This window comes from Littorina saxatilis, linkage group LG3, assembly GCF_037325665.1.
Source record: "Littorina saxatilis isolate snail1 linkage group LG3, US_GU_Lsax_2.0, whole genome shotgun sequence".
Lineage (NCBI taxonomy): Eukaryota > Metazoa > Mollusca > Gastropoda > Littorinimorpha > Littorinidae > Littorina > Littorina saxatilis.
Window position 1 is genome coordinate 37424974 of NC_090247.1, and position 15053 is coordinate 37440026.

The window sequence follows — 15053 nt, forward strand, 5'->3', positions numbered from 1 at the left end:
ACCAAAGCAGGTCAACGACCAACACACACGCACACGCATGTGGGCGCACACGTACGCACGCACGCATACACATACACATTCACCACACACACACGGCACGCACGCACGAACACACACACACACACAGACAGACACACACACAGACACACACACACACACACACAAGCACGCACGCACGCACGCTAGCTCGCACACACACACACACACATACACACACACACACACACACACACACCCCTTACAAAAATGAATGCTTTCTTTAATTTTGAAGTGCGAGTAGGTTTTCACCGATAAGTGACTTTGCAGGCAGAACTGTATCCCTCTTTGTGTGTGACTTGTGTACAAAGAGACAAATAATGGTAGATTGATATTCTACTGTAGAGCATCCGGGATATGCCGACTAATTGTTGTCCTTTTTTGACCTCTGTTAACCGCATTATGAGACAAATAAAGGTTGATGTATATCGTGATGGAACATCTGGCGATTATCGCTGCATCACCAAAGGAGGTCAACGACCAACACACTCGCACACGCATGTGGGCGCACACGTACGCACGCACGCATACACATACACATACACCACACACACACGGCACGCACGCACGAACACACACACACACACACACACAGACAGACACACACACAGACACACACACAGACAGATAGACACACACACACACACGGACACACACACACAAGCACGCACGCACGCAAGCACGCACGCTAGCTCGCACACACACACATACACACATACACACACACACACACACACACACACACACACACCCCTTACAAAAATGAATGCTTTCTTTAATTTTGAAGTGCGAGTAGGTTTTCACCGATAAGTGACTTTGCAGGCAGAACTGTATCCCTCTTTGTGTGTGACTTGTGTACAAAGAGACAAATAATGGTAGATTGATATTCTACTGTAGAGCATCCGGGATATGCCGACTAATTGTTGTCCTTTTTTGACCTCTGTTAACCGCATTATGAGACAAATAAAGGTTGATGTATATCGTGATGGAACATCTGGCGATTATCGCTGCATCACCAAAGGAGGTCAACGACCAACACACTCGCACACGCATGTGGGCGCACACGTACGCAAGCACGCATACACATACACATACACCACACACACACGGCACGCACGCACGAACACACACACACGCACACACACACACACACACACACACACACACACACACACCCCTTACAAAAATGAATGCTTTCTTTCGAAGTGCGAGTAGGTTTTCACTGATAAGTGACTTTGCAGGCAGAACTGTATCCCTCTTTGTGTGTGACTCGTGTACAAAGACACAAATAATGGTAGATTGATATTCTTCTGTAGAGCATCCGGGATATGACTAATTGTTGTCTTTGCCTTCATCGGTCTCCGTCTGTCTTTGCCTTCATCGGTCTCCGTCTGTCTTTGCCTTCATCGGTTTCCGTCTGTCTTTGTCTTCATCGGTTTCCGTCTGTCTTTGCCTTCATCGGTCTCCGTCTGTCTTTTTCTTCATCGGTCTCCGTCTGTCTTTGCCTTCATCGGTCTCCGTCTGTCTTTGCCTTCATCGGTCTCCGTCTGTCTTTGTCTTCATCGGTCTCCGTCTGTCTTTGTCTTCACCGGTCTCCGTCTGTCTTTGCCTTCATCGGTCTCCGTCTGTCTTTGTCTTCATCGGTCTCCGTCTGTCTTTGCCTTCATCGGTCTCCGTCTGTCTTTGTCTTCATCGGTCTCCGTCTGTCTTTGTCTTCATCAGTCTCCGTCTGTCTTTGCTTTCATCGGTCTCCGTCTGTCTTTGTCTTCATCGGTCTCCGTCTGTCTTTGCCTTCATCCATCACCGTCTGTCTTTGCCTTCATCGGTCTCTGTCTGTCTTTGCCTTCATCGCCTTCATCGGTCTCCGTCTGTCTTTGCTTTCATCGGTCTCCGTCTGTCTTTGCCTTCATCGGTCTCTGTCTGTCTTTGCCTTCATCGGTCTCCGTCTGTCTTTGCCTTCGTCGTTCTCCGTCTGTCTTTGCCTTCATCGCCTTCATCGGTCTCCGTCTGTCTTTGCCTTCATCGGTCTCCGTCTGTCTTTGCCTTCATCGGTCTCCGTCTGGTTTTGCCTTCATCGGTCTCCATATGTCTTTACCTTCATCGGTCTCCGCCTGTCTTTGCCTTCATCGGTTTCGGTCTGTCTTTGCCTTCATTGGTCTCCATCTGTCTTTGCCTTCATCGGTCTCCGTCTGTCTGTGCCTTCATCGGTCTCCGTCTGTCTTTGCCTTCATCGGTCTCCGTCTGTCTTTGCCTTCATCGGTCTCCGTCTGGCTTTGCCTTCATCGGTCTCCGTCTGTCTTTGCCTTCATCGGTCTCCATCTGTCTTTGCCTTCATTGGTCTCCGCCTGTCTTTGCCTTCATCGGTCTCCGTCTGTCTTTGCCTTCATCGGTCTCCGTCTGTCTTTGCCTTCATCGGTCTCCGCTGATTTGTGCACTCCTTTGGCACCCCTCAACCTCCCTCCACACCCCCGATCTCTCCCTTCCTCACATTTCCCACGTTTTACGTCTCTGTGCCCTCTCTCGATTCTCACCCTCCCACCCCCCTCCCTGGACCTTTGCCCACAAAGGCTTGACATCGACGGTTGTTATCTATCGCAAACAAGACAGGTGTGTACTGTTGTTCAGCACAGCCATTTCCATTAATTATTCCTTTATCAGATAGTTCCCTTTTGCATTATTTTTTTTTGCATCCTGGATTGAGTGATATAAAAACCTCTACTGCTCTGCAGTGATGCGGCATTCTGTGGAACTCGAATACACCAACGGACAGAGTTGTAACCGAGTTCACCATATTTGTTTGAGAGGTAAGCTTTCATTATTTTATTTGCTAAAAAAAAGCATTTCCTTTCCCGTGAAAAACAGTTGGTCTGACTATCTCAGATCTGGCCAGGCATTTAGCATGGGATAAGACCATCTTTCCGCTTGGTCATATACCATAAAGGAGAAGCCTAGGTGCAGCGGGAATTTTTGATGAAATTTGATTGTTCGTTCATATGGGCTGAAACTCCCACGGCTTTTACGTGTATGACCGTTTTTACCCCGCCATTTAGGCAGCCATACGCCGCTTTCTGAGGAAGCATGCTGGGTATTTTCATGTTTCTATAACCCACCGAACTCTGACAGGGATTACAGTATCTTTTTCGTGCGCACTTGGTCTTGTGCTTGCGTGTACACACAGAGGTGTTCGGACACCGAGGAGAGTCTGCACACAAAGTTGACTCTGAGAAATAATCTCTCGCCGAACGTGGGGACGAACTCACGCTGACAGCGGCCAACTGGATACAAATCCAGCGCGCTACCGACTGAGCTACATCCCCGCCCTTTGATGAAATAATTTCTTAAAAATAAATTCATTAACAAAATCCCGCTGTGCACAGAGCGCAAGGTTTTGATTTTCGATGTTTGATCAAGTGGAGGCATGGTCTCATCCCTTGTACAAGAAAGCCTGGCCAAATCTGTGTCCGTGAGCCGAACAGTTTTCCCGCGAGGCAGTGTGTGTATACAGTTTTTATGATATACATTCTGTAGGAATTGAGATGTTAAAAAAAAAAAAGGTTAATGGGCTTGAGTGCATTTAAAACTTTGAAATGTCCAACTAAAAAAAAGATAGAAGGAATCATAATCATTTTTTCAGTACATTACTTTAACATCTCATTTTGTGTGGAAAAAACATTGTCAGACCTTGCGGGTTTTCCTCTTCACCGTCACACTTGACGGTTATGAATGTGTCAATGATGATGAAAAAAACCGGCCATAACTTTATAAAACGATTAATTGTAGCTCGTTTGAGTCTCTTTTCTAAATGATAATGAAATCGCGGATATCTGACGATTGTAAAACATCTGTTTCCACATTGTGTCATCCAGAAAGTACAGCGGCTGTCAGGATGAAGTATTACCTGTGTGTCCTCGTGGTTCTGGCTGTCATCTGCGCTGTTAACATGGCAGCGGCAAAAGGCAGGTATTTTTGATTATCAGTACAGGGGGGTGGGGATGGGTGGGATTTGACACCAGTTTATCCCTTACAAGGATTTCTGTTTGAAAATTCTACGTGGACCTTTTGCCTGGAGATTAAAAAAAACACGTTTAAAATCATCACAACAGTCATGCAATTCACCGTAGGGATCAATATCATTTATCATTTATCATACAGCAGGAACACTTTATTTGAGGAGAGCAAGGTGTTTTGCACCCACTTTTGCACCAACGCATTGGCAATGATTCCAGTATATGCTCCCTGTCGTTCGTTTAGTCCAACAGGTAAACAAACACAATCCTTAAAAGAACCGCTGTTTGGTTTATTAAATAAAGAGAGTGGGTTTTTCGGGCTACGGTCGGCTCCTACCCAGAGTGGAAGTGCTATGGTTCCTATGGGAAGGCTGGAATCACACAGCCGAGTGTCGTTCACTTAACGAATGCGACTTTGAGGGTGCTCAGGTTCTGTTTACCTGACCAACACCGCAGGTGCTGCAGTTCTCGGGCCTGGTTGACACCAGGATATATTATGACAGTAAGCGAAGAGTGCTGCCCTGTCACGTAGTCTCAAACCAAATTGGAAATCCATAGCATCATCATTATAATCATCCTCATCTCATTAATCATCCAAAATTATAAATTGTCCTTGCTCTTGTGGCCCTTCATGCCCGGAGCTCTCATGGTGACCTTGGTCTCAGTGTTCCTGTTCCATCCTTCCCTGAATAGTACTTCTGCTGTCAGTCTTCAACGTGTGACGTTCTGGGGGGTCGACGGAGGGACGTGGTGGCGGTCTGCTCTCTGGAGGGGACGCTCACTTAGTCTGGCTCCGCGACTTAGCAGTCACAGTTGAATGCACACACAGTTCATTTGCATCTTCAAATCAATCAGTCAATCTATACGATTGGGTGCCGAGGCTGTCAAGTCAGTAGGGGGTGTGACTGCCTTGAGCAGCAACAACTGCAGCGACCGCAGTTTTTACGGTGATCCGGCACAGTAACCGATCTAAAAACGTCCAGCGTCCATTTCATCTCATTTCTTTTTATTTTATTTAATACTTTCTCGTCCCATTGCTCCAAAATTCGGGTAGTTTCTTCTAAAGGGAAAACCAGCAGAACAACAGGCCGCACTACCCAAGCGCCCGCGTGAGTAGTAGTGTATCGTCAGTTACCAGCGCTTCTGATCAATGATCGAGGTCATTTACTTGTCATAGTGGTGGGACGGGGATTCGACACGGTTACCGTCTCTGGGTCGGCGCATAACAGTAAACTGTATCCGTAATATTATATTTAAGCAGCCCTTTCAATTTTGCCATTAAGCTCCTTTCATAAGATGCAAGCTTCTTATTCAGGCTTTGGAATAAAAGTACGATATCTGACATTACAGGGGAGGGACACACTTTTCAATTCAAGTGGATAGATGTACCTGTACATTTTGGGTACTTCAATGAGTTTAAATTTGTCATAGGACGCTTATTAACACGGTAGCTAAACTGTGACCTTAAAATTTCAAAGGCTCTCCTCTACTCCAGTAAGCAAAAGGTATCGAGGTGCGTGTGTGTGCGTACATGTGTGTGTGTGTGTGTGTGTGTGTGTCTGTGTGTGTGTGTGTTTGTGCATGTGTGTGTGTGTCTGTCTGTCTGTTTGTGTGTGTTTGTGTGTGTGTGTGTGTGTGTGTTTGTGTGTGTGTGTGTGTGTGTGTGTGTACATGATTGCGTGCGTGGGTGGGCATGTGTGTGTGTGGGTGTGTGTGGGTGTGTGTGTGTGTGTGTGTGTCTGTGTGTGTGTTTAAATTTCTTTCAACATTTTGAAACACAGCAACTTGGGCAAAAGTAGCTGACCATGCAAACAGCTACCGAATTCTTATCGCAAAAAAATATCTGATAAGACAATAGAACAGGATGACCTTGGTTACAGGATCCAACATTTGTACTGTCGGTATTCTCCGGCGTACAGCGAATCCCCGTTTTAAGGACCGCCCGAATTAAGACTTCCTCCCCTTTTCAGACCTAGCTTTTTCAGATTTTCTGATTACAACCTCCGAAAATATACTTCCATTTTAACACTCCCTCCTTTGAAAGCTTTTTTTTCTCAGATTTTTCGAGGTTTTCAAAGGAGGGTTCCACTGTACTGGGTATATCTGGGACAAAAAGAAGCCGGTCGAGGTACTTAAAACGGCAGACATATACTTGCTGATCATTCTGAAACTCAAAATCCTAATGTGACCAAAACGAGGGTTGGTTGGAGAACCAGACGACTGACGAACATCATTTCATTCGGCGGAAAAGTGTTGCTAAACATCTAAAAATGGCGGCCTTGGTGTTCCTGGCATGTGTGGGAATAATCTTTGGGCACGGTAAGCAACAGTATTCTTACCTTACTTGCTTAATGTATTCGTCTTCGCAATACACGGGGCTGTGGATGAGGCTGCCACCAGAGCCCGCCATTGAGGTCGGTCTGCAGAAAGTCTTTCAAGATAGCAACTGGTCCATCTCTGCTCCCTCTTTTCACTCTCGAAATATTCTGTTAATTACATTGATCCTTCATGTTGCAAAAACGATCGTTGGATTGTTTCATGATTTCATTTTTACAAACATTGCGACGGATCAGAATTTTATTTCAGGTTTGCTCCGCGCTTACATTTTTTATTTGATTCACACGATTTTCTCAAATTCGTGTCTTATCTAATTCATCTTATTCTTTTGATTTGTTGGTAAAAAAAACAACTTATATTCTGGATCATTGCTTTTTAATATAACGACGTGAGGCTCTCTCAGCAAATTAGAAGAAAACGCAAACGCATGAATGAAGCAAACAAGCACACAACCAACCAACGAACCAAATACATTTCACGACAAGTTTGTACTTTTTTTTTAAAGAAGTAAGCTCCGACCCAGAGAAGACAGACGGACCCAAACAGACAAACACAGGCAGATAGAGACACAAACAGACATAGAGATAGGGGGAGAGAGAGACGAAGAGAGAGAAAGACTGACACCGTCCAACAAACAGGCAGACATACAGACAGACAGACAGACAGACAGACAAAGAAAGACAAGTTAGTGCAAGAAACAATACTTCCTAACGATTGTAATAGATTTCAACAAGTATGCATGCTTTTTTCTTGTTAACCTATCGTCTTTATAATGTTCAACTACAAGAGAAAAAACACATCAAGAATTATTTTAAAATTACGTATATAGTATACATGTACAAGCAATTAGATAAGTGCGCTCCACATCCGAACTAGATTCTCCATTCAGATTACAAGGCCGGTCAGTTACACAAAAAGGATATTGACTGAAGCAAAATACCTTCACAATTGTTAATGAAAGCATATAAGCGTATCGATTAATCTTGTTTTTAATCTTACTCGATGTTCACGAAACATTTTAACATAACATAACATATCGTGAGAGACGCACATAAAAACATCAATACAGAAACAGGGACATGGTCAAACAGACAGACACAGAAACAGAGAGAAATGCACACACACAAACACACATGGGAATCCCTCTGAGCTCACTCTTCTGCTTCAGACTCAGACTCAATAACTATGTCTCCAGCTCATGGCGCCCTCAAGCTGGCCAGCTACTACAGTGACCACATGGTTCTACAGCGAGGACCGCAGCAAGCCGTCCTGTGGGGCAATGCAGACACAGAGGGCGACACCGTCACCGCTCAGGTCATAGGTCAGGGGTCAGCTGCAACTTCCAAAGTTCAGAACGGAAAATGGAAACTCAAGTTGCCCGCCATTACAAATCCGGGTCCTTTCACCGTTGACGTCAAGTCCCGTGACGGTCACGTGACGCTGCATGATGTTTTGTTCGGGGATGTGTGGTTGTGCTCTGGGCAGAGCAACATGGAGTTTGAGATGAAAAAGGTATTGTTTTGTTTAAAATGTTGTTCGTTGCATTATCCCGATTACGCCCCGTGTCAGGTTCATCGTCACACTATTCGTTCTTGTTTCAGTACGTGAAGTCGTTTCCACGGGACTAAGAAGGAAGTATACCGTTATTTTCAATCTCTGCAATGAGTAAGAGTGTGAATGTCTTCGTCTTTGTCCTTGCTTTATAGAATGTGTACACGTACACTACACAAAAGAATTCAAAGGCCACTCAGTTGGTCATTCACCATTCAAAGCAATTAAGACAAACAACAGAAAACATATATCAGAAGTTTAATTTATTCACTTGTTGTTCGATCGGTTACAATTTCATTAACCAACACGAATTATTCATCGAGAAAATTTCATTTGAATGGACATACCCCCATTTTCAAAATTCAGAACAGAGAGCATTTGGAATTACAAGAGTCAATAACGAGTGTGACCTCCATTGGCATTGATGCAGTCGAGGCAACGCTGACGCATGGACCTGACCAATGTCTGAAGAGTGTTCTGAGGGATCGCCTGCCACTCCTGCTGCAGAGTGTGGAACAGGACGTTGAGGTTTGGTGGAGGAGGAGGATTCGCTCGAATCAGTCGCCCCAGGACATCCCAAAGGTGCTCGATTGGGTTCAGATTGGGCGAACGGGAGTGCCAGTCCATCCTGATAACTTGCTGCTGCTGCTCTATGCGCAGGCGCGTTGTCGTCTTGCAGTGTGGCACCTGGTCCGATGGCCTGAAGGACTGGTATGGCTATGGGACGCAGAATGTCATCCCTGTACGCGATGTCATCTTGTATGCAGAGTCTCAAGATGGTTTACTACTTGAACTTGAATTTGCACACACAGAGTTTCAACTTGACTCGCTATACATGCCTCTTATATGAGATCAGTTCCAGCATAGAGATCCAGGTATGGTTGTCTTTCAGGACTGTCTACTGTTTTCTTTCAGGTGATGAATACCAGCACAGAGATTCAAAAGGGCGTGACGTTGAAGACGATTCGCTACATGAAAACTCAGTGGGCCAAGTCGAACACACCCGTCGAGGATCTTCAGATTGGACAACCGTGGACAGTACCCACTGAAGGTCAGTCTAAGATCAGTTTTATCACTTGATTTTGTTGGAAAGGGTGGAGATGGAAAAGAATAAAAGAAAGAGAGAAAGACGAAGAGAAGAACGAGAAAGACGAAGAGAAGAACGAGAGGAGAAAACTAATAAGAATGAAGCAGAAAATGAAAGGGGGGGGGGGGGGGGGGAGAAGTAGTGAAAAAGTCGAGGAGGAGGAAGACGGGGTGAAGGAAAATAACGAAAAAAAAGGAGGTGTTGGAGGAAGACGAGAAGGAAGAAGTAGAGAAGAGGTACAGTAGGAAAGGAGACGTTAGTGGAGAGGGGGTGGATAGTCGGAGGATGGAGGAAAAAGAATACAAAACAGGATATATGTCTCCTTTACACTCTACCTCTTTTGCAGCCACACTGAAAGAATTCTCAGCAGTGTGTTACCTGTACGCGGAGTACCTGCAGTCTCACCTGAACTACCCGATAGGACTGATCGGTTCTTACTGGGGTGGCACACCCATCGAAGCCTGGTCGCCTCCTGAAGCCATCCGCTCCTGTCCGGTCGTTACTCACGGCACCGAACCGTTCGTAAACTATGTATTTGAAACATTTTCATTTTCGATCATTTTACATTTTACCGTTTCACATGGGTTAAGACGCTTAGCGCCGTTTCTACCTGACCTCTTACTGCGCTGGCACATCCAACGAAGCGTGGTTCCCTCTTGAAATCATTTGCTCATGTCCTGTCGTCACACACGGTTTCGCGTTTGTGGCAATGTCTCTTCATATCAATGTAATGTGCCATCTCTAACAAGCGGACACCTCAGAAAAGTGGACATCCCTAGTCTAAAACATTTTCCTCTGAACGGACATCTCTTAGATTGGTGCTCATTTTGTCTTACCATTCAGCTGTGATGTGAAATTCTGACTAGGAACCCCTCCTACTATAGTAGAGATTATTCTTCAGACTAAAACAGAAGGACATCTTTCAGATTGAGACATATTATATTTCAGTGGTGTAATTTCTAAGGACAAAAACACTAAAAGAGACATCCCCAGTTTGAACATGTGTTATTTTCTCGTAGAAAGTTTCTTTTTGTCTTGCAGAGATTGCTGCCCTCATGCACCTCAAATTCTGTGGAACGCCAAGATATATGCGCTTCGTGCCATGACCATATATGGAGCCGTCTGGTATCAGGGTAAGACATCATGTGTTCATTTTCAAAACCATGCAAACCATTGCAGCCTACACCCTAGGTTTGGGCTCCTCAATAGACGAATTCCGAAAGTAACTCTGTCGGGGTTCTATGTGTTGTGAAAGAGTGAATATTTCCGAACATCGTCTGCTGAAAGTGAACTCCGTATGATAATGCCTGTGGATTAAAAGTAGGTCACTGAGGTGTGTTCATCGATAAGAATACGACAAAACTCCACCTTCAACAGAACACATCTAGCTACATATGGCAACAACCTTTATCAGTCAAATGTTTTAAAGCAATTCAAGAAAAATAATTTGGGTTCACAAAATTACCAAACCTAATCAAAGATATACAAACGAAGATAGATTTAAAAACAAAATAACAATGGCAGGGCGAATTAAACAGCAACAATTATACCAACAAAACCCAAAAAACAAAAAAAGGTACACAAACAAGCGAATGAGCAAACAATGAAAAAACACTCATACTGCAACAACTCACGGAAAATATGCATGTTTTTGCACTTTATACTTCGACGCCCTGCAGCAGTATTTCGTCAAAAGAAAACGCTTAGATTTGCGAACACGGCCATCATAATCGGGGTAAATTAAAGAGACCATCATTTTCAAGATTATATATTTCAAAGTTAGAAATTGGTTTAAATTAGTTTTACAACCCAAAGATCGTTTCCAGCATATTTAACAGAAAGGTCACATCGTTGAAAAAAGTTCCGGTGTGTAAATAAAAAAACAAACTTTTACATCGTTTTCCCTTTTGATGTACCAGGTTAAAAGAACACCTACGACAATGAAGAGTGGATTTGCCAGGATAGTGTATCATATCTTTAAAAAGTTAATCAAAAATTTCTCTTGTGCGGGACCAGGGGAAACCAACGCGGACCACACAACAGAGTATGACTGCCAGCAGAAAGCCATGATCAGGGAATGGAGAGCTCAGTTCCACAGGGAATCCATGGGACAGACACGAGCTGATTTCCCCTTTGGTTATGTTCAGGTATGAGCCGTCTGCTGCGTGTCTCCTTTCTTTTGCTTTGGAACTGCAGCGTCTATCAAATCCTGCTGAAAAGAGGGCTACACAGATGTTTGTGTTATAACTTACTTACAGTCCGTTGGGCCTGTTGGCATGCTTGTGTTATAGACTGTGATAAATAAATGGCTTTTGACTAGATGAATCGATTTGTTTGTTTCTTTGTTTGTTTCTTTCTGTCTTTCTTTCTTTTTATTTTTGTTTGTTTTTTACTTTTATTTTACTTTTGGTCTTTGTGCATCCCTCTTTCTAGCTGGTAAGCTGTTTGGTCGCTTCTTAAGATTTTTGTTTTTTGTTTTTCCGCAGCTTGATAACCACTACTTGATCTTAACGTCACAAGTCTTTGTGAAAAAATCTCCCTTTGCATTCCCCTCCCCTTATTACAAGATGTTGCAACCGATCATTTTCCAGCTGGGAGCCATTGATGACAAGGGCTACGTGGGAGGCTTCCCGGCACTGCGCTGGTCCCAGACAGCCAACCACGGCTACAGCCCCAACAGCGACCAGCACAACGTCTTCATGGCCGTGGCCATGGATCTCCCCGACTTCACGTCTCCCCATGGCGCGTGAGAATGTAGAAGAAAAGTATACATGTTTAACAGGCGTAGCCGTGTTGAGCTATGGTACCTAAATTCCCTACATTTCTCTAGTCTCCTGTGTGAGAGTAGATACTCCACACTAAAACAATACCGTGTTTGTTTGTTGTTGTTGGTTGAGTTGGTTTTTGTTCTCTCTTCTTGCTGACATTTCCTGAGTTTAAAAAAAGCGGGTGGGGGGAGGGGGAGGGGGCTGCTTTCAAACAGGAGGGGCTTTGTGGTTTTCAATCCATAAGATCCATAGAAAAGAAACACTAGGTTATTCTTGTGACCGTTTTAATGTTTACAACGTCTTTGGGTCAGGTATCGTTGCGTTTCTAATGCGGAAATGGAGACCATGAGCGAAATCTCTTTTTACAAGTATCCACAGGAATTAAGTATGTCCAGGGCCGGATCTGGGGGGGGTTCCTGGGGTTCCGTACCCCCCCCCCCCTGGCCATCCAATGTACCTCTCAGAGAAGAAAAAATGTGGACTTTGGACCCCTGCCTCAAGCGAACTTGGTCCGGCCCTGATGTCTGTCGTTTTAACCCTTGGAAAGACCTTGGAATATGCTGAAGAAAACCAACAAAATAAGAAGGGCCATATGGTATATATTTGAGAAGAGAATAAAAGGAAAAAATGTGATGTATTTTGAGATCATCATCTAAAAAAGAATATCTAAAGGATATCCTGAGTGTGAAAAAAGCCTTAATAGGAGTATGGTATTTTATGAGAAAAAGCATCATTGTAAATTGTCCCTATATGGGCCGTAAGTATTAAGCTGTCCATTATCATCTGTCTTAGCATCCACCCTCGCTACAAGCAGGAGGTAGCCCAGCGGTTAGTGATGAGTGCCCTGAACGTGGCGTACGGCCACAAGGGGGTCAAATTCCAGGGGCCTTTCCCTACCAAGATCTTAACCTCGGGGAACAGCCTGACCATTGAGTTCGACGCCGGTTCTGCTCAACTGGACATTCGCAACACTCATGGTTTTGAGGTGTGTATATATTTTTATGTTGTGTTTTAGCAATAGCGCGCTTATCACAATTAAAGTTCTGGTGTGTGCCGTTTCTGGTTAAAACTTCATAACTGATGTGATGATCCAGAGAATAATGATATTGCTGATGCTCTTGATGTTGCTGATTCTGATGAAGACGATGATGACGATGTTGACGTTGATGATGATAATGATGCTGCTGATGATGATGATGGTGATGATGATGATGACCTTGACCATTATAGCTGTCTTTAAACTCTCCATCAGATCTGCTGTAGCGGCGGCTGCAACATGTTCAACAACGCAGTAGCCGCGCCCATCACAGCACACAGCCAGTCCAGCGTGACAGTGGACAGCAGCGGGTGTGGGTCGCAGCACGTGCAGGTCGTGCGTTACGCGTGGAGGACCAGCCCCTGTCACCTGTTGCAGTGCGCTGTCTACGACTCCATCACCGGCCTCCCCGCGCCCACATTCTACCTCACCGTGCCTGAAGGAGGAGGGCTCATTGGCTGAGAGGGGAGGCATTTTACATAGATGTCACTTGTCTTAGTCGTCATTGGCTGAGAAAAAAAATGTTTTTCTGTGTTGCAAGGACAATTACCAAGAAACGTGTGTCGAAAACGTGGGTTTTTTTCATTGTTAAAGTTCATATTGTGTGCTTTGTTTCTGTCTTTCTGTATATCAGGATCTGTTTCCTCTCGGTCTGTCTCTTTCTCTCTCTGTCTTACACACACACACACTACACACACACACACACACACGCACACACACACACACACACACACACACACACACACACACACACACAATACACACACAATACACACACACACACAATACACACAATACACACACACACGCACACACACGCACACACATGCACACACACACACACACACACACACACACACACACAATACACACACAATACACACACACACACAATACACACAATACACACACACACGCACACACACGCACACACATGCACACACATGCACACACACACACACACACACACACACACACACTACACACACACTCACGCATGCATGCACCCACACGCATGCATTCACCCACACTATGTACATATTCGTGTTCAAGCCGCACCACCACCGCATGCATTCACCCACACTATGTACATATTCGTGTTCAAGCCGCACCACCACCGCATGCATTCACCCACACTATGCACATATTCGTTTTCAAGCCGCACCACCACCGCATGCATTCACCCACACTATGTACATATTCGTGTTCAAGCCGCACCACCACCGCATGCATTCACCCACACTATGTACATATTCGTGTTCAAGCCGTACCACCACCGCATGCATTCACCCACACTATGTACATATTCGTGTTCAAGCCGCACCACCACCGCATGCATTCACCCACACTATGTACATATTCGTGTTCAAGCCGCACCACCACCGCATGCATTCACCCACACTATGTACATATTCGTGTTCAAGCCGCACCACCACCGCATGCATTCACCCACACTATGTACATATTCGTGTTCAAGCCGCACCACCACCGCATGCATTCACCCACACTATGCACATATTCGTTTTCAAGCCGCACCACCACCGCAGAAAAGAAAAGAACCTTGAAATGAAATACTTCATATTCGACACAGAATCGAATCGAATTACAGAGACAATCCTTCTCGCGTCATTTGTAATGAATTATTTTCGCAACTGACACGAGGGTAAATCTGTTGAATCATTTAAGCCCCAAAAATCTATCTGTACAACAGCTATACATAACTATAGTGTTCCATCTTATTAACAGCTATTGTGTTTTCAGCGTAGCAATAGGGTCCGATATTTAGACGAGACAAGTATAATGCGACGAGTCGAAGACGAGTCGCATTATACTTGTTCGAGTCTAAATATCGGACCCTATTGCTACGCTGAAAACATAATAGCGATTATATAGCTGTTATGACCTTGATTCGTTGTTCCAAACTTACAAAATGACAGTTTTTGCGTCGATGCGTTGATCTCAGGTTTTGATAGCAGACGAACTTTTTACGCACATCATGTTCGCGCAGACATGCACACCGCTACACGCTTTCTGACTTCAAGTGCATTCGATTTCACAACACAGTTGTTGAAACTGCCAGCTTTTTAAGTTGTCAGTGTATGCTGTTGTCGATAGAAACATCGCCACGTGGTACAGATGTGTAAACCGGAACCATGCGTCGGCCATTTTACTCAATATGCTTTTGGATATTGCGGAAAATGGCCGACTTCGGCAGCTACACGCTTTCTGAC

The 15053-nt window shown here is 44.6% G+C and overlaps 1 protein-coding gene and 1 long non-coding RNA gene across 2 annotated transcripts; both read left to right on the forward strand.

The window, feature by feature from the left end:
* The first annotated feature begins 2641 nt into the window (after positions 1-2641).
* Positions 2642-3992, forward strand: LOC138960931 (uncharacterized). The gene is made up of 2 exons (XR_011454098.1): positions 2642-2840; positions 3903-3992. It is a non-coding gene; the product is annotated as an uncharacterized lncRNA (long non-coding RNA).
* Positions 3993-6197: 2205 nt separating this feature from the next.
* LOC138962277 (sialate O-acetylesterase-like) lies at positions 6198-13396 on the forward strand. The gene is made up of 9 exons (XM_070334029.1): positions 6198-6362; positions 7576-7892; positions 8847-8982; positions 9365-9536; positions 10060-10151; positions 11035-11165; positions 11610-11764; positions 12579-12771; positions 13039-13396. The coding sequence occupies exons 1-9, from the start codon at positions 6314-6316 to the stop codon at positions 13282-13284; spliced, it is 1491 nt and encodes a 496-aa protein (XP_070190130.1). The 5' UTR covers positions 6198-6313; the 3' UTR covers positions 13285-13396.
* The last annotated feature ends 1657 nt before the right edge of the window (positions 13397-15053 follow it).

Coding starts and splice junctions, on each gene's coding strand:
- LOC138962277 (XM_070334029.1), top strand. CDS start 6,314: ATGGCGGCCTTGGTGTTCCTGGCATGTGTGGGAATAATCTTTGGGCAC. Junction 7,893..8,846: donor TGGAGTTTGAGATGAAAAAG/GTATTGTTTTGT, acceptor GTTTTCTTTCAG/GTGATGAATACCAGCACAGA. Junction 10,152..11,034: donor TGGAGCCGTCTGGTATCAGG/GTAAGACATCAT, acceptor GTGCGGGACCAG/GGGAAACCAACGCGGACCAC.